The sequence below is a fragment of the Eubalaena glacialis genome, chromosome 2 (assembly GCF_028564815.1).
Source record: "Eubalaena glacialis isolate mEubGla1 chromosome 2, mEubGla1.1.hap2.+ XY, whole genome shotgun sequence".
Taxonomy (NCBI): Eukaryota; Metazoa; Chordata; class Mammalia; order Artiodactyla; family Balaenidae; genus Eubalaena; species Eubalaena glacialis.
This window is the reverse complement of record NC_083717.1, coordinates 169851785-169871967: the sequence shown is the minus strand read 5'-3', so window position 1 is coordinate 169871967 and position 20183 is coordinate 169851785. Positions and strand designations below refer to the sequence as shown.

Below are 20183 nucleotides of genomic sequence, written 5' to 3'. Positions count from 1 at the left end.
GCCACTCTGCTCGTGCTGTGTCGCCCAGGCAGACCTCATCTCTTACCTCTCTCCCGGTGGGGATGAAAGATGATACCCAGAGCCTGGGACCAGAATATAGTCCTTACAAAGTACCACCACATCTACATGATCTATGACTATTTACCATTAAAATAATGTTAGACCAACCTAAGAGGCTCCTTAGAAAACACGCAGAAACATCTTCTCTGCCAAAAAGGAAGCTTCCTAGCACGGTGCACAGAGCAGAGCTGAAGCAGCATCACACAGATTCCGGGGAGGCAAAGGGAGTGGGCCAAGAGAAAAATATTAAAAGGTTATGGGGAGAGAAATCTGGAACAAGATAAAAGCAAACTGACATACTCTCTAAAATATAAAAACCCATTATGTCCTTCATTTCAGATGAAAGAGCTATTGGCAGATGACTGACTAGGAAAGGACATAATTTGATTTAATCCCCAATTATTCTCCTTTGGGGCGAATGAGTCTTCATTCGAGGGCAGTCTCTTATCTGGGAATTAGTAAATCCATGTTAGCTGCAACTAGGTAATCAAAACCAGTGCAGGCTGGCAAAATGCTTCTCCCAGAGTCACATATAATAAGTTTAAAATCTGACAGAACACCTTAAAATCAACTAACCAGAGCACTAGGAACCTACTTTGTAGGCACCCAGGGTTTTCTTTAAAATTTAATTGATTACCGACAGTCTCCGACTTAGGATTTTTTGACTTCACGATGGTGCGAAAGAGAGAGGCACTCTGCAGAAACCCTACTTCAAATTTTGAATTTTGATCTCTTCCCCGGCCTAGTGATGTGCAGTAGGATCCTCTCGTGATGCTGGGCAGCCCGCAGTCAGCCACGCGATCACGAAGGTCAACAACCAATATACTTACCGCCATTCTGTACTCAGACAACCGTTCTGTTTTCACTTTCAGTACAGCAGTCGACAAATTACATGAGCTATCCAACACATCAATATATAATAGGCTTTGTGTGAGATGATCTTGCCCAACTGTAGGCTAATGTAAGTGTTCTGGGCAAGTTTAAGGTTGGTTGGGCTAAGCTATGATGTTCGGTAGGTCAGGTGTACCACATGCATTTTTGACTTAGGATATTTTCAACTTATGATGGGTTTATCAGGACATAACCCCACTGTAAAATGAGGAAGATCTGTAATTTTAAGCCTCACCTGTAACACAGATAGAGATCTTACAAATGGTTAGAGTTGGGAAGCACCATAGAGAGAACCAGTTCCAATTCTTTATTATTCAACTGAGAGGAGTGATACCTAGAGGTTCCGTGACTTATCCAAAGTCACCCAGTTAATGAGTGACAGATGTGACAGGTGCATGGAGGTCTTTAGACCCCACTGCACCAGGCTACAATCTGCAATGATGTCATAAAAGACGTGGATTAAACAGACATGTTTGCAACAGGCAGGTATTTCCACGTACAGGAATCATGTCCAAGGGCCAGGGACGACAATAACAGGGCTCTCCTAAGCCTTGCAGGATCCACTCTGTGACTCTCGTGTCTCTAGATTCCATCTCTTATGGGAGGGCGGTTCTCTATTTCAGGAGGGGCCTCTTCTAGCCATCTTTACGCATTTTTGTTCGTTTTAGTGGTCTTACAGCCATCTTTTTAAAAGTTACTTAGAAAATTGTGTAGAACAGAAATAATGCTGTAAGAATTAGACTATGGCAACCCTACAGGCCTTTAAGTGATGATAAGCTTTTTATTTTCCCAGTGACTTAAAAACCCCAGGAGGGGTGTCCTGACTGGCCTCAGAGAGCAGCGAAGACGACACATCTCCCTGTTGAGACTCTGTAGGTGAACCTTGATGAGGAGCAGAGCCTTAGGAATCAACTCGGAGAAGCATGAAGGAAAAGGCTTGGAGATGAACTTGCTAAGGACCTCTCTGTGGTAGAAAGAACTTCACTTAATATGGCTTTAGTTTATCCCAGGAGACAACTGTAGTGGTTCTGTCACTTAAAAATTCTGTTTGTGAAAGTGTCGTTATCAGATGGAAGAAATCATTGGATTGTATTCTCCTCTCTCTCCTCCCAACCCACCCAATATAAACCTCCATCACTGTAGGGAAAGTTGGACTATCCATTTGCCTTAAGAGTGCCTGCATCTCCTTTAAGTTCACACTGGTGAGAGTCTGAACAATGAATTTCCACAAGTTCAGTAACTAATCCCAGTATCCCCAAATGACACGAGTACATATGTACGAAACCTAAATCAATCAAACATTTACTCTTGATTTCACTTAGCATTTTAAGCAGTTATAAAGCCCAAAGGCCAAATAGTTTTCAAGTAAGTGACTTTTATTTTTCTCCGACATTTCACAGTCAATTTCTACAAAACTTCATACTTCCTCAAAAGAATTCACATTTGGTAAATAAATCTCTACCCTAAAGAATTCATAGCTGGAAAAACACTTCAATATATGCACGAGAGTTACTTTTCTGCTGAAGGAATCATAGTAAAGTCAGACAATACCACAATCGATAAAAAGCAATGAGTGTAATAAATTACAAATGTCACCAAACTCCATTCCCATAACCAATTCAATCAGCAGCTTTTTCTAGATGTGTTTCAATACTGCCAACACAATCTGCCAAAACTTCTCTTAAGGGTTGGTTTGAGCTAAGAATGGCTTTTAGAAAACAGCAGCTTTGCCACAGAACCTCATACCAGATCAAATCACGCATCACTAAAACCGTTACTACTTACAGCCTTGGGAAACCAGCGGAGATCCTTCCAGTCAACTCCGAGGTTCCTCCATTTGCCCATCTGGCTTCTGGCTCCACATGTCTGCTAGCCTCAGTGGGTCTCTCCTTCCACGACCAGCTTCTCTAAGTGGCTTCATCTGCTTACTGCTCCACTAGGTAAAGAGCACCCATGCTAAGAGCCCAGAGAGACTTCCACACTGAATTACAACATCAGAGAAGAGCCAGGGGCGGGGGGGGGGGGGGTGGTTGCTGCTTCTCCCTGTCACTCAGCAGTGAGGATCAATGACGGCTTTCATCGTCTTTTACCTGACAGGAGGGAATGCAAACCTTAATCTAGGAAGAAGAGTCCAAGACACATACAGCTCCACAGAGGGTTTTTCTGAAGGAATAAATTTGGTTCTCAGCAAGTGTGTTCAGATTTTTGACTCAGTAAGACTCATGACTGGTGCCCAGGCTGTTCTGAAGGCACCTGTTTCTAGAGCTTTGCTGCCAAACATACTCTGCCAAAAAGGAAGCTTCCTTGCATGGCGTGCAGAGCAGAGCTCCTGCAGCACCACACAGATTCAGGAGAGGCAAAGGGTGTGGGCCAAGAGAAAAATATTAAAAGGAGCAGAGTCTGCTTAAAGACACATTTGCTCTGGTTTTTGAAATCTTTCAGAAAGCAAATGGCAGGTAATAATTCTGCATTTACCAGGAGAGTCTAAAGATTTTACTGAGTTGTTTACTTCTAAATGGGTCATATCTAAATTGTACATGTTTGAGAACAAAATGCAGGCAATCTGAAGCCTTGTAATTTTAAAACTATGTTAAGAGTTACAACTACCTAGCAAACATGAGCATCAGCTTCTGGCCTTGGTAGAACTTCAAGAACATTTTCCTTGCAGAAAAGATGAAGTTGGTCATACAGAATTTCTTACTAAAGTAATTGGTACAAAGATTTTCAAGAGGATGAAATTTTTAAATGGGAGGATAAAAAGCTGGCAACTTTACTACTTAGAAATCTAGTTTACAATGAGGCTGAAAGAGTGTGCATCATCTGCAAGTTCTCATAACACTCTCCATTTCTAGATGGACTTCACATAACCCACTACACCTTTGGCTTTGCAGCCAAATCCAATGCATGAAAGAAACACAGAAGACTCCGCTCCACATCACTGTGACATAAGACAAATGAAAACTCTGGATGTGGAAAGAAAATGGATAAGAACGTTTCCCAATTTTTTGTGGACTTAATGTCATAACCTTATGATGATTTTAATTCAAAGTTTATCAAGCTTAATAATCATTTCTTTCCTCTTTTGTAAAAACAAAGGGGGGAAAAAGATGGTAGCAGAGGGCTGACTTGCATTACACAATCGGGAACCATGAAGCTCTCTTTCAGGATTTTCACATATAAGAAAATCTTCTTTTGCATTGTTTCAAAAGAAGAGAGAGAGAGAAAAAAGCATAAATTATCAGAATCTTCCAGCTCTCAACCAAGAGATGCTAGCCATTTCTCCTTTCTTTAGACTGAGTCAAAAAAGCAGTTCATCAACTGTAGCTCCAGATGGTCCTAAATCCATTCCATACTTTACAAATCTGAAATATTTCACCCACCAGTTTAACAGAAATCTGGCTTATGATTAAAGTGTACGAGTTAATGGTACTACCCTTTCCCCTTGACTTTCGAGTTTAAAGAAACAAAGCTTTAAGTGATTAAGTGCTTGCATCCGAGGACCAATGTGTGCCCAAAGCATTTGAAAGCATTTTAGGCTTCCCCCAAATGGCACAATGCCTCGTGGAATGCAAACACCCTCCTCTTGTATTTTCCTCTGTGACTGAGACCTTCAAGGGAAGATCCACGAAAAGCTCCTTATGTCACCTACTCCCTGGCTTGGCAGGTGTCACTCTGTACGCTTGTCTGCGTCACTGCATCCTTGATCGTAGTTAGTGAGTGGGATGGTGGGAAGTGACAGCTAGAAGGGCCCCCCCACAAGCATCTTTCCCGCTTTGCCCCGTGATCCATCGAAGTGCCTGCAGGCTAAGGAAGAGGGACTCGAGGACACCCAAATCTGAGGTCCTCAGTGGAACGGAGACAAAGGTAAACTGTGCACAGACCACAGGTTAAGACAGCAGCCAGGTATTGGCACGTGGCTTCGTAAGTGAACCGCTGAACAGTTTAAGTTTAAAAGGAAAGCTCTTACATAAGCTTTGGGAAACAGGAGTAGATAACGGTAAAAGAGTTAAAAAGAACCACTCAAGTAACAGGAAATTATGCCTTCTATGTTATATGTCTGGCTGATCGGAGAATGCTTCTAGGTCACTGCCAGTATGACCTGACCCTGATGTTAAAGACGCCTGCAGCTTGGCCCAAGCCTGAGGAGCCCTGCTCTTGGCGGCCTCGATAAATAGCCGGGTCTGCTCCTTTAGCTGGTCTAGTTCCACCTGAGTTGCCTGGTTCTGACGAATCAACTCCTTGGTTTTCAAAGTGATCTCCAGCAAGCCAGATTTGTGCAGGACTACGAGGGTATTCTGAAAGCGCCTGTGCTTGCTCTGCCGCTGCTCTGAAAGGCTATCTGGGCTGCGGCAGAGGGGCTCTGCAGCCCACAGAGGGGAGCTGTAACTAGCTGACAGCGGGGACAGCGGGGAGTTGCTCTCCATCCCATGCAGGGTACTGTCTGACGCACAGACAGGGCTGGCGGGGGAAGCAAAGGTCAGGCTGGGAGCTTTAGCCACATGGCTGCTGGACACTGGCTGAAGCGTCTGTGGACTTCCACCTGCCACCAGGCAGGGCACACCCTGAAGAGCTGAGTCCTCGGCAAGCTTGGTGCTGGGGGGCGCTGGAGTCGGGGGCCCGGATGGGCCGGCACCAGTCTTGGTCGGCTCACTAGAAGACAGGCTTGGCCCAAGTCTCTCAGTACAGATCTTCTTCTGCATTCCACCTTCTCCTCTTTCTTCTGGGCTGAGGGAAAGGCCCCTTTTGCCTGGGTGTGGGGCTATTTTGGTGTAAGAGTTGAGAATGGGCAAGTAGTTCCTGGAGTCCGACTTTTTCTCACCAGCGTGACACGGGCTGACAGGAGACGGTACAGGTGGATGAAGGAATAAGAGCTGGGGCTGCGCTGAGATCACTTCAAAGGAGGGCTGCACAGACCACGACTGGAGCTGGGATGAGCTGCCGCCCTGAAGGAAAAAGCAAAGGAAAAGAGCAGCACACGACGTGTCACCTGCAGCTGTCCAAGAGGCAAAGCAAACACTCAGATGTAAGTACGGAGCTTCCCTTACACACGGGGTAGCCCTTCTTAACATGACTGGAGATGTGGCTTAAAAATTCATTTGGGTCTGACATCATATATTTTTTTTCTTAAGGGAAAACTGGAGGAAATAGCTATCTTTATTCAAGTGCTATCACTTGAGAAAAAGAAACTGTAGGAAGGTGAAGTAGTGACATAGTTAAGGTCACAAGTAAGGCAATAAAAGTATGGACAGGGGACTTCCCTGGTGGTCCAGTGGCTAAGACTCCACGTTTCCACTGCAGGGGGCGCGGGTTCGATCCCTGGCAGGGGAACTAAGATACCACATGTCGTGCAATGTGACAAAAAAATTTTTTTAAATAAATAAATTAATTAAAATTTAAAAAAAAATTCTTTTAATTTAAAAAAAAAATTTTTTTTTTTAAAAAAACGATGGATAGTACAATTTGCCGGCATGAGTTAAAATGTGCTAATCTCAATACTGTAAAAGTGACTTCACACCAGTCTATCTTCATTTAGTTACATCTGGAACCTCTTTTACCTGAAAACAATTTTTGATTAAAAAGTTACATATTGTCAGGAGTCCATGGGCCCCCGTATTTAAGGCAATGACGCCCGACTACCACAAAGCTCTGCAAGGCAGGAACAGCCACCGTGTACGAGTGCTTACCACAGGCTAGCACTGTGTGTGATGTGTCACATGCGTTGTCTCACTGAATCGCCATAATGATCCCATGAGGTAGTTATCATTTCCTTTCACAAACAGGAAACTGAGGCTTAGGAAGTTGAAATAACTTGCTTTCAGTCCCCAAGCTACTAAGTGGTGAAGATAGGATTCCATCCTCTGACTCTAAAACCCATCCAAACCGTTCTGCTACATTGCTTTTGTTCTATTACTCCTCAATTATGCATTTTAATTTTTAATTAAAGTACTGATTCAGATAGTAATCTAATAAAGAAGGGCATGGCTACTTTTCACATGTATTTATTCATTTAAAAGATGGACTCAGACTCTTTATTACAAGGACATTCCATGAACTTGTCTCTAATATTTAAAAGCCAGTCCAATTCCAACCTGGGCCCAAAGATATGAGTGTAGATGAGGCTAGGCAGAGAGAGAGCCTGACAGAGGCTCTTACCCTGAGTGCAGTCATGTGATTTATCTGAGGAAAGCGATGGACTCTGCTCCCACACCGGTACCTGATTTGCATACATTTCAGCTTCTTGGATACCTGCTTAGGAACTCTTGGCCAAGTTCAACTACAGTTCATCTCCTGTGCAAAGGCTGGGATGACCTGGAGAGTCCATTCTGGAGCCCTCTTGGTGTTCAAATATACTCTGGGATGTCCATAAGCAAGCAATGCTGGGCCTAGCAACCACACTCCCCCGTCAGAGGAGATACAAAAATCAGGGGTCTTTCAAAGAAGAGATCAGCCTAGTCCAGATCAGTCAAGAGCAGAACTTCAGGCTGTTCCCCTGCTCACTCATGCCATAAGGGTTGACCTACAAGGCAAACGGATCCAGAAAATACCTAACTCGTTGCTTTCCCAAGGTGATTTCACTGGATTATTCTTCCTAATGCTATTGTTATGCCCACTTAGATACTTAGCTTATTTGTTCTAATTTAGATTTTACAAGGTACCATTCTTATTGAAATCACCTGAGGGAATACCAGACAAGATTTTAGACTTGGATAGGATCTCAGAATCATAGGGTCTTGGATAGGATCTCTAGAATCAATCCTAGCCTCATGTTAAAGATGAGGAAAATGAAGTTCACAGTGATTAAGTAATTGTGTGTAAGATCACGCAGTCTGGTGACAGAACTGGAATCAGAGCCTCAAAAGAAAAATCCTAAAACCAAGCAGCAATAATTAAGACATTATGCAATAAGCAGAGATTTTTAAAAGTGTATAATGCTTTTAAATTTGGACTGTGCTGGATTCCAGCATATGTGAGAAAACAAAACTCCCAGACTCCTCCATCAGGTCAGTCTGCCCCCAAGCCTCCTGTCTCCTGATCAAGCCCAGCAGCCTTCCCAGTGGGTCTTTGTCCTGAAGAAGATGGCTCTGCTGGGCCTGCCTACTCACCCTGCAACTGCGGGCTGTTCTCAGCCCTCTGGAGCTGCCAGCCTCGCCCACAACAATCAACGAAGATGCCTAAGAAAGAGTGACCAGGGGGCCAGAGAGGAAGGCAGGGAGGAAAGAGCAGGAGACAGGAAGCCCTGAGAAGCACCGGTGGGGCCTGGACAATTTCATTTGGGCTCCATTTCATGTCTTTATTCTCTCGCCTCACTTCAGTGAGGAGAGCTGTGCTTCCAGCTGAGATGTGATCTGCCAAGCAAATATCTGCAAATTCTTTTTCCAAACTCACCAGGTTGCCTTGTTGAAAATCAGTTTGTGTTGTTCAGCAATAACTAGGTAATAGTTAAGACATTAAGGTCTCCTGTCAGGCTACAGCCACGTTCTTCTACCTAAGGGGGGAAGGTCAACAACATACAGCAGCCAGATTTCAAACTTCACTAGCTTTGAGTAACCTCATCAACGGGCCCACGCGAGGACTGATCTACTTTAGAGCAAAGTAGGGTAAGGTTACATGTTCTTTAAGTTCATGTGATTGAGTTGTTTGTTTCAAACACTGGGGCTTAGCTTAGATTTTTATCTACATCTTCTTTTCTTTCGTATCTAGACAATAATCGCATAATTTGCATAGTTATATAAGAAAGCCTGAAACAGGGTTATTTTTCAATTCCTCAACAATGCTGTGTGGAGTCTGCTGGTACAGCCATACCTAACCCAAAGAGCTCCTTTCTCACTAATGACATAGCTTAGGCTGATTACTAAGAAAGTGCTCAGAATGTAACATGAGAAACAGGGAAATTGCCTCTACTTCTCAAAAAAATATTTCTAAAAGTCCCAGTCAAATTAAAAAGAGATCCTCTTGTTTCTACCTTGAATTCTGTCATATCTTAGAATGCACTATAGAAGTTAGGACATTTCTGCTTGGTTCCTTTAAACATGACTAAAGTATTCCAGATCGCTTTGGACAAACTAGGGACACAGAAATAAAATAGTCTTACTGTCTGGAAAATGAGAACACATGTGATGACTCTTGTATTCCTTTTTCAAACACCGTCAGTAGTTGAAAGGACACAACCTCTTCCCAGCACAGAAGCACGTGTTGGTGTGGTGCCGGTGGTCTGCTTCTCACATCTCTCCTTGGCAGAGAGGGAGGAGCTCTGTGCACAGGAAGCTCAGAAACTCTAGTGTGCAAAGAAGTTACGAGAGCTCAGCCCTCCTCACCTGTTTGACCAGCACGTTCTTCATGACAACCACGGGGGCCAGTGTTGGGAAGGCACCGCTCGCAGGCTTGGCGCTCGGCCTTGGCCTGTCTTCTCGGCTCCAGCCTAAGGCGCTCAGCACGTCCTCAGACTCCATCTGCTCTGCCGAGCTCAGGCATTCAGAGCTGCCATCTGGTGGGCAGAAAGATGGTCAGTTCACTCAGGCTCTTAACCAGTCCTCCTGGGGAGCCATGGACCCCTTGAAACGGAATGGAACATTTGCCATATGTGTTTTTGTGAATTTTTCTGAGGAGTAGGTCTTTAACTTTCACTGGATTCTCAATGGGAGCCATAATTATCCCTCCCACCCCAAAAGATTGAGAATCACTGCCCGAGGACAGCTGACTTCCCTTCTAACTCTATTACAGACAAAAGCCTGCATCCATTTGGGTTCATGAGAAAGTAACCATCACCAGTCTACAGGAGAAGTGGGTAAAGCCTTCAAAGTTAGCTCATCACTCTTAAGAATCTGTTGTCGAAAGGGAAGAGAAGTGTGCGTGTGACTTGGGGCAAGATTAATAAGACCTTTAGAGGCTCTGGGCACTACATGATGTAACAATAATAACAAAAACAAAACCAACCTATAAAACCTCAAGACTTACCTCCACGCTGAAATTAAAATAGCTTCCTCCTAAGTTTTCTAATTGTAAAATTCTGGATAAGTTCATCAAGATGAGGTTTACAATGTGTCTTTCTTTGTTTTCCTCCTCCACCCAGTTAAGCACCTCCTTTGTTAGTGTCCTAAATGCATGCTGAGTGTGCCCACTGGGGCTTCTGCACAATGGGTGATGGAAAGACACTCTCTGCCACAAAGAAAAGAAGGCTGCTCTACGTGAAATCCATACCGAAAGGGCTTAATTAGCTCCCTGCTGGAGTAAACCAAGAGACTGCAGTAACCCTGCCAGTGAGGAGTCTGGGAATACCCTAAATGCTCATCAAGAATCTCAGAGTTGTCTGGATGAGGCAGGACTGGAATGTGACTATAATTTAGAAGAGAGCAACTGTCAACACTTGCATTTAATCAGATTCTCCAAAGATGCTTTTTAGAAATTACTGGTGTTGGGGTCTTCCCCTCACTCTACTGAATTGACTTATCTGGTGTCCAGGCACGTGTTATTTTCACAAAGCACTACAAGTAATCCAAATGTGCACCTCTAGTTAAGAACTGTTAGGCCAGAAACAAAGGACTTCAGAAGAAAAGTGCGTACCTTGTACATGTATCTTGGTTTCTAAATGCCATTCTGCACAAAAAGGAAACCAGGGCTCCTTGGAGAAATGGCTGATATCTTTGGCAGGGAAGGTGCAAGATGAGCCTGGACATCTTACTGTCCCAGAAAGCAAGGAAGTGCTCCAACACAAATGGGGACATGTCAAAGACACAGGCGCCACCTAGAAGGGACTCCCACTGACCAAATGTGGGACAATTTGAGTATCAAAAAGAATAATGATAATGGACTGACAAACAAAATCAGAAAAAAATTCCGTGAATCCACAGTGATGCTCAAAAAAGGGGGCAGAGGAGAGAAGTACTTCTTTAGAGAAGGCTGTCAGCTAATAAAATGTACAAGGAATGATAGAATTAGATCACCATTTTCAAACCACAAATGTTGTAATTGGTTCAGGCAAGGATCATCAATGGATGCTAAAATCACTAGTCAAGAGTTTATTGGGGAACAGGATAGTCACACAATCTCAAAGTATCATCCCATAAATTGCTCATTAATTACAAAGAGAAAAGAGTACTTTTGCAATAAAGAAATCTGGTATACACCTACTCCTTTAATCAGAGTGTCACCAAGAATAAGACACACTTAGGAGTCACCTTATGTGTTGCAATGAGAAGGATGTAACATCAAAAATTTAGTTTTCTATTAAAAAAATGTTTAGCCTATTTCTGATAATGGGGAAGCTACCAGAGAAATCCAGTGTGAAACATTCTACAAAACAACAGGCCTAACTCCTTTAAAGATGATGATGTCCCAAAAAAAAAAGAACGGGAAGACGAGGGAGCTGGTCTAGACTAAATAAGATTTAAAAGACAGGGACAGGGCTTCCCTGGTGGCACAGTGGTTAAAAATCCACCTGCCAAGGCAGGGGACACTGGTTCCAGCCCTGGTCCGGGAAGATCCCACATGCCGCGGAGCAACTAAGCCCACGTGCCACAACTACTGAGCCTGTGCTCTAGAGCCCGCGAGCCACAACTACTGAGCCCACGTGCCACAACTACTGAAGCCCATGCGCCTAGAGCCTGTGCTCCTCAACAAGAGAAGCCACTGCAGTGAGAAGCCCACGCACCACAACGAAGAGTAGCCCCAGCTCGTCGCAACTAAAGAAAGCCAGCGCAGCAAAGACCCAACGCAGCCAAAAATTAAATAAATAAATAAATTTTAAAATTAAAAAAAAAAAAAGACAGGGACAATTAAATGAAATGCACAGCCTTCAACTGGGTTCTGGACCCAAAACAAACAAATATACAAAAAGACTAACAATTATAAAGGCCACTATTGGGACAATGGGAAAAATCTTAATATGGACTGCAGCTAATTAATAATTGCGAATTACATCACATCCCAAGGTAACTGGAACGATAACTCAGGCAGTGACGAAACCACTGGCACCTGGCCCAGATGTGGCTGAAGGTATTCACGGGCCACTTTCTGGAGCATAATGAATTTGAGTATTTTTGATACTGCCTTATGTCTGAACAGCACAATACTTCTTAAGGCACTTCTGCATAGAGAATAGGAAACTATTAGAAAAACTATCCAGACTTTGGGACATGCTACAGAACAGCTGGTCTGACAGAACTGAAGTTATTGGAAGAAGTACCAAAATGGCCACAGTATTGAGAATAACAAGGGGTGGGATTATGGCTAATGTTTGTTTTCTTCTTTGCATGTACCTAAATTTCTAAGCTTCTACCATGAGCATGTATTACCTTCATGATACGAAAAACAGACAAAAACCAAACACGATATTAAAAGAAAGAAAAAAAAAAGACACTAGGCCTGCAAAGTTTCCGAAACCTGTCTGATCATAGGAATCACCAGAGACACTTGTAAAAATATAAAACTCACATTCCAGGTCCTCCCCCAGACCCTCAATATCACAGCCTCCAGAAGAGGGGTCTGGTGATCAGTATTTTTAACAAATGCCTCAGACGAGCCTTATGATGAGGCAAGCTTGGGAAACAATGCTAAAAGATTGAGAAGAGGGGGCTTCCCTGGTCGCGCAGTGGTTGAGAGTCTGCCTGCCAATGCAGGGGACATGGGTTCGAGCCCTGGTCTGGGAAGATCCCACATGCCGCGGAGCAACTGGGCCTGTGTGCCACAATTACTGAGCCTGTGCGTCTGGAGCCTGTGCTCCGCAACAAGAGAGGCCGCGATAGTGAGAGGCCCGCGCACCGCGATGAAGAGTGGCCCCCGCTTGCCACAACTAGAGAAAGCCCACGCACAGAAACGAAGACCCAACACAGCCATAAATAAATAAAAAAAAAAAAAAAAAAAAAAGATTGAGAAGAAAAACCCAAAGGGCTATAAACCTGCCCTCCCTTCCCTGAACTGTCCTTATTTGAATCCCTAGGACGGTGCTCTGTTCCTCTGAGCAACAGTCTATTTATAATTTGGCTTCCCGTGCAGCATACCTACAGGGAGAAAATACACCAATCTAAGGATGACAGAGTTCTAGTTTTCCTAACAGCTGCATTTCTCACTATAAATTAATAAATCAACACGGTGGACTGGTAAGTCTCTGTGGGCTGGATAATATAAATCTTTCTCCAGGAGAGGGCTCCACTCTCAGGATGCTAACCCAGCCAGAATCCCCTGGCATCACCCCTCTGCATCCCCTGGGCCAAAATGTTGACACTAGAGCCATATTTAAGCCACTACTCTCAGACCTGGAAATAAAAAAGCCTCGGCACAAAATTAAAAGATTTACTGGGTACGCAACTAGTCCTTTCAGATAAAGTATAAGACAAACCAATAAGGAAAACTGTCTTGCTTTCTTGTCTCTAATAGATACTCAAGTTTGGAATTGGGCCAGGAGGCTCATAGTCCAAATACAAAAGGCACAAATACTGGCAGGGATGGGTTATGGGGGGAAATGTTTTTAAACACAGCAAATACTTTCTCAGCAAAAAAGTTATCTTAACAAATTATATACTACTTTTGTTTAATTTGTTACATGTGGTGACAACATGCAGGTTTTTTTCCCTGCAATGTAACTGTTCTTATGAAAAAGGAGATAAGACAATAGAATTATGAGTATTTAAATATATTTTTCCAGTAACCACTTGCCACAGTTGGAAATATAAGATTTAAAGTTGAGGGTCTAAGTTGAAAAAAGATGTCAAATCATTCCTTCAGAACTAACCCCACCGTGACTGGGATGAGTACCCCGCCATATGGCAACAGAATTACCATTTGAAGAGATCAGAAAACTATTTCTCCTGTGGGTGAAATCTTCCCATCCTTATCACACAAATGAGTTTTTACGGAGGAAAATCATTCATTACAATGTAGAAATGATAAGGTATTTTTAACCTGAAAATCCAGAGTCCTTATCTGACTCAGCAGCTGCCATGCCGAGTTGATGAGACACTTTTTTCATCTCTGGGCCTTTGCTTAGTTTGGCTGAGAGCCTTCTAGAGCCCTCTCTGGATGGGTTCTTCCTCTCCATGTTTTACTGGGCTGGAAGTGCATTCATCAGTACTCTTTTCATCTGGACTGCCCTGTGAAAAACAAACACATAAGAAGTCATTGCCTGAAGAGCTGAGACAGGTGAGGCAAATGGTGAGTAAACTAAGGGCAAAGAACACCGGCGCGCCCACTTGCTCTGTGTGCACTTTCTCAGCGGTCTCAGCTGACAAAGACTACAAGTTTACTCTACAGTAGAATGGTTTCCACCCAAAACGAGGTTCACTGTCCTCTCACTGCCCTCTAATTCCATTACAAATGCAAAGCACACAAACCACATTCTCAGTGGAAGCTTTGTAAACTGCTAACAAAGACACATTTGATTAGGCTTTCTGGAATGCTCCCTGAGGGAGGAAAGCAGAGGGGATGCCCACCTCGGACCAGGCTTGCTTCCCAGGATACATCTGCAGGCCCCGGACTTTCTGCCACCTCCCAGAGTGTAGTTTCTCAAATTAACTTTCCACTTCTTTGGATGAGGTAGTGAACAGAGTAAAAACAACTCCTTATATATGCATGCTACATTTTGGCTTAAAAAGCACTTCTATGCACACATAAGACCATATATAATAGTGCTTTGATTCCACAAACGCCCATAACATTACTGCTGTTAAGGTTCTTTCCTTGAGCCTCACAATGTCCTCCTCAGTTGCTATCCCATTTTTCAGAGGAGGAAGTTGAGGCTCAGATAAGTTACATTCAGTCATTTAAAAATATTTATTGGACTTCCCTGGTGGTGCAGTGGTTAAGAATCCACCTGCCAATGCAGGGGACACGGGTTCAAGCCCTGGTCCAGGAAGATCCCACATGATTCACAGCAACTAAGCCCGTGCACCACAACTACTGAGCCTGTGCTCTAGAGCCCGTCAGCCACAACTACTGAGCCCGTGCGCCACAACTACTGAGCCCATGCACCACAACTACTGAAGCCCGTGCGCCTAGAGCCCGTGCTCCGCAACAAGAGAAGCCAAGACAATGAGAAGCCCGCGCACCGCGACGAAGAGTAGCCCCCGCTCACCACAACTAGAGAAAGCCCGTGCGAAGCAACGAAGACCCAACACAGCCAAAAATAAATAAATTAATTAATTAAAATATATAAATAAATAAAAATATTTATCAAGTGCCTGCTATGAACCAGGCATCGTGCCAGGAATGGGGGTTTAGAGTGAATCAAACAGACCTGGTCGCCCACTTCCTGGAAAGAAGCCTAGATTTGATCCAGTGACACACAGCTAGTCCAAAGCAGATCCAGAACTAGGCTAACAGTGCAAAGTATGAGAGCAACGAGCCCTTCAAGATATTTTAACAAGGCCCTCTGAATCGCCAAGGGATGCCAGCTGTAAGGATACTGCAGGGATAAAGAGAACAGGGGACCAACAGGGAAAACAATAATAATGGAACTGCAGAGTGCTATAGTCTGAATGTTTGTGTCCCCCCAAAATTTATATATGAAATCCTGACCCCCAAAGATGATGATATTAGGAGGTGGGGCTTAAGTCATGAGGGCTTCACCTCATGGGATTAGAGCTTTACAAGAGGCTCCAGAGAGGTTCCTAGCGCCTTCCACCACAGTCAGTGAGAAGTCTGTGACCTGAAAGAGGGCCTTCCCTGGACCATGCTGGCACCCTGAGATTGGACTTTCAACCTCTAGAACTGTGAGAAATAAATTTCTGTGGTTTATAAGCTACCCAGTCTGCGGTATTTTGTTATGACAGCCCAAATGGACTAAGATAGTAGGTTTAAGCAACACCCAGTGGCGTTTTTATTCACAATCCATTCTCGACTCCATCCATTTGTCCTTCTGAGTAGAGAGAAACATGGCCCCCTGCCAAACAGCACTGTATCTGAAATACCCTGAAAATGCCGAGTGTGAACATTTCTGCTAATACAGGATCTAGTGAAGAACATTAACTACTCCAGAAGCAGAGGAGGGATTCAATATAAAATTAAATAGAAGACAAGGAGGTTTACAGGCATCCCTGAGAAACCCTCTTGCTCATACTTTTGCATACAGTAGAAGTGGACTAAAGGGAACGCACACTGATCAGAATTTTAAACTCAATTCCAAGTTAAAATTATTTTGTACCATATCTAACTCATTTAAGGGGACTGGCTTCCCCATTCAATCCATGTCAACCAAGCACTCTTTGACAGAGCACGTTTAGTACTACGTGCATGAAAGATAAACAATGGCACTGTCACATCTTGCATGGCGCTATGCAAAAGCACATCGCTCTACTGGACGGCTATGAAGTTTGACAGCATGGACAATCCAGTTTAAAAAGCAGAATAAAATGTAAAACTATCTCTAATTAAATCAGGATCCTTTTGTATGAAACCCAACAAATGTACATAGCTTCATTTTCCTGAAATAATACTGTCTGAAAGTGAATAGAGGGCTTTTTCAAAAATGGAAGCAAACATCGGTGGTGGATGGGCAATTAGACTTAATTCAAGTCTGACCCTACTATTGACTTAGATTAGGAAGATAGCTCATGTTAGTTGCAACTAATTAAGACCCTGACAAAGTTTCACATTATCTTATGAAATGGATTATTTCACAGGCATTTTAGATAAAGCACTCCAACTTCTACAATCCTTGTGACAAGACAATGAACAAGGTCTTGCTACTGTTATTAAAGTGTAGTCAACGGAGCTACAGAAAATACACAGGAATTTATCTGGCTCATCTGAGAATAGGACAATATTGGTTGTGGAATCAAAATGCTGAAACGTTGATGTTAAAAGGAGAACAGGGCTTCCCCTGGTGGCGCAGTGGTTGAGAATCTGCCTGCTAATGCAGGGGACACGGGTTCGAGCCCTGGTCTGGGAAGATCCCACATGCCGCGGAGCAACTAGGCCCGTGAGCCACAATCACTGAGCCTGCGCGTCTGGAGCCTGTGCTCCGCAACAAGAGAGGCCACGATAGTGAGAGGCCCGCGCACCGCGATGAAGAGTGGCCCCCACTTGCCACAATTAGAGAAAGCCCTCGCACAGAAACGAAGAGACAACACAGCCAAAAAATAAATAAATAAATAAATAAATAGAATACCACGGCCAAAAATTAGTAAAAATTAAAAAAAATTTAAAAAAAAAAAAAAAAGGAGAACAGATGCTAAAATTTTAGATCCTGGGGAATTGGTGGCAACTGGAAATAAAGAATGCATAATCTACTTTAGAATAGTAAACTGACTGCTTTGGATGTGTCCTAAGTAAAGTTCTCTTCAAGCAGCAGATAGTCTTAGTGTCCCAGGGAAGTTCAAGTGGGAAAGAGAATGAAGGGCTACATGCCAACTTGACCTATTCTCCCTGAAAGAGGCACTTCCCTCCTGGGAGTGACGCTGAGGACGTCAATTAGCCAGTGAACAACAGACCCATTCATACACAGCACCAGACGAGGCCCTCGACAAGAGAGAGGCAGAGTGATGGCATTTACTACTAGTGCTCTCAAACCCAGGGCCAGACCAATAGCGAAGTTTGAAAACCTCAAGAAGATTTTTTTTTGCCTCTTCAGTATTATTTTACAATAAAGTTGGATGCTCATAAGCTGACCAGGGGTTGAAAATGGGTTACCAAGCTCATACCCACTGTGCCATCTCTGCTCCCTGGCACAAACTGGAAACCACTACGACTGCCTTACAAACATCTCAGATCCTCACGAGCCTAACTCTGCATTAGGACTCCAAGTTAAGCTTGGACTGACCCGAAATGGGCCTCTTACAAGTGCACATGTAACACACTGTCCAAAAGGTTCCCACAGAGAACAATATACACTAAAACTCACAATGGAAAGTGAATCAATAAATCTAGGAGGTTTACGTAAATAGGTATAAGATAAAATTCTAACAAGTGCTCCACAGCACTTGGTTCTTCTATTTATGCACTTCTTACATTAGAGTCTAATTATCTGTTTGTCTCTTCAACCTCAAGGGTTGTCTTTTCATCTTTGCAACCTCAGCGCCCAACAATTCATGTGTGAGGTACTCACAGAATAATAAATTCCAACAACTCTTCTGTCGTGCTGAGTCTTGCTGACAGCCCTAGCAGCTGAGCTGTCACCAAAATACCTGAACACCTTGAAGGTCAAGAGTCTGCATTTCCAAACACCATGGTCACCTCAGGTCCAGGTCTGGTCTCCTGCAGGAAACAGGTATCTCATCCACCCCTTATTCTAAGCTGAAACCTCAGGGTAAATCCAGCAACCAAATTAGAGGTTGGTCTAATCCACAAACAATCTCTATGGAGATTTAGGCCTACGATAAAAAGGAGACCCAAGGTGTACAAGGGAAGGATCTGAAATGCTGCTCACAGATCTCTCCTTTTATAGATACTTGGCAACTTTCCTGAGAGCTCAAGTTCTTTTTAAAATGTGTCATGTGTTTAACAGGCATGCATGGACAGAGGTGTGAGGTGAAAGCCGAAGCGGAGGCTTAAATACAGTAAAGTGACAAGGCCATAGAAAATTAAGACCTTGCCACCCAGAAAGCCATGAGTAATTGCTGGAATTATAAATACATTACTAGGAATTATAAATACATTACTAGGTTTTCTCTGAAGTCATTTTCTCTTGGTCTGCATATTCGGAGGTACCATTCTGGGGGAATGTCTGTGGATTTTTTAACAAAGGAGGAAAAAAACCCCATCTACCTAAATCTCTAATATTCATCTTCCCCTTCACATCCATTTCCATGCTCCAGCTTGGCTGCAAATTCATGTCAAAGATCCTGAACATACAATGTCCTCTGTTTGGAACCTGGTATGGCTCACTCCACTCTCCTCTTTCAAAGAGGAGATAAGATTAGAGAACTTCCTCAAATCCCCTGCTTGGAGAAGGGTTCACAGTTAACAGTGCCCACCCACCCCCCATTCGCACCAGCCCACGATACATCTGTGCCAGACAGCAGGAGAGCCCTCCAGGCATCCATCAGCCTGCCAGCTCAGCAGGGCAGAACTGGGCAGACCCTAGGACTGTGCTGTGACTGGCATACCACCAGCCTCCCAGGGCAAACGCCCAGGCAACGCTTACTGCCAGGACTTGGGCAATAACAGGGAGCCTGGCTGCGGCCTGTGCCCTGGGCCTGGATCAGAGCTCCTCTGAACCCGCCCACACTAACCACTAACTCCTTACTTGGCAATGCCCACCTTCTCTCCCACCTCCCCACCCCCTGGCACCACGCCTGGCAAGCTGGTCACCCAGGGGAAAGAACCAGCAAAGTGGGTGACAGCAAGTCTCTGAAAAAGACAGCACACCTGTGCCCCGGGCCCAGAACAGAGCACTACCCCTCATCCCCAAACGGGAGGCCCAGGACCCTCACAGGGTTACCAGCTCCCGCGCCCACTCACCTGCCCATTCCCTGCCCCTCTGCTCACAGCACGGCGGGCCTCCAGGCGCTCCCCCGCCGGGATGCCCAGCCGGCTGTTGCCCCCAGGGCTAGACCAGGGCTCACCCGCCCTAACAGTCTTACCCCAATTGCTCCCCACACACAGCCCCCTCCTCACCCGCGACCTCCTCTGCCACGCAGTCCTGACCCTCGCAGCAAAACCGACCAACTAAATGGGGGAGGAACGCACCACCCCCTGCTCCCATCATTTGGCCCTCTGTCCCCCGAAAGTCCCGGCTCTGCCTCTTGCCTACCTTGCTTCCCTTCTTCTCTCCCCTACTCCCACTTCCTTTTCCCACGCTCCTCGCCCAAACCCTCCCCCTTCACCCTCAGCCCTCCTTTCCTCACCTAGGACCGGGGTCGCCGCTCCGCGACCGGACGATCCGCGAGTAGAGTGGCGCATGCGCGAGCCCGGCCCCGCGGCTCCATGACAACCCCGTCGTTGTCGGGTCTCAAGCTATCCCCCAGTCCTCCCGCCCATTTCTCCTCCTCCCAGCCTCCGCGACGGCTTTCGCCAGACACGTGACACGGCTCGGATGACCCGGCACCACCGAGACTGCTCGCTGTTCTCCTAGAAGGGCCCTTGGCGGCGCCCGCTGTTTCGTCTCCGCCGGAAGACGACGTCGGCACGCCTCTCAGGGAGGCGCGGGCGTCCTTAAGAGGTCGGCGCGCTCTCCGCGGAAGGTGGGCGTCTCTATGGTTGGTTCTCCAGGCCCAGCCGCCATTTTGTACGGGGATCTTGAGCAACGAGCTGCTGGGGGGCGTGGTTCAGAGGCGGGGTCCGGAGAAGCCGGGGTGGGCCGG

At 45.0% G+C, this 20183-nt stretch overlaps 1 protein-coding gene across 3 annotated transcripts; it reads right to left on the bottom strand.

Moving 5' to 3' along the window:
* Positions 1–2417: 2417 nt before the first annotated feature.
* Positions 2418–19858, bottom strand: CIPC (CLOCK interacting pacemaker). 3 transcript variants are annotated; one of them, XM_061182749.1, is made up of 4 exons: positions 19728–19858; positions 13849–14036; positions 9267–9436; positions 2418–5894 (listed from the first exon to the last, which is right to left on the bottom strand). In XM_061182749.1, exons 2-4 carry the CDS (start codon positions 13982–13984, stop codon positions 5001–5003), a joined length of 1200 nt encoding a protein of 399 aa, XP_061038732.1. In that variant the 5' UTR covers positions 13985–14036; positions 19728–19858; the 3' UTR covers positions 2418–5000. The 3 variants fall into 3 exon arrangements, with proteins under 3 accessions (XP_061038732.1, XP_061038734.1, XP_061038733.1); XM_061182751.1 differs by lacking the exon at positions 19728–19858 and adding an exon at positions 19634–19654; XM_061182750.1 differs by lacking the exon at positions 19728–19858 and adding an exon at positions 17987–18009.
* Positions 19859–20183: the final 325 nt, after the last annotated feature.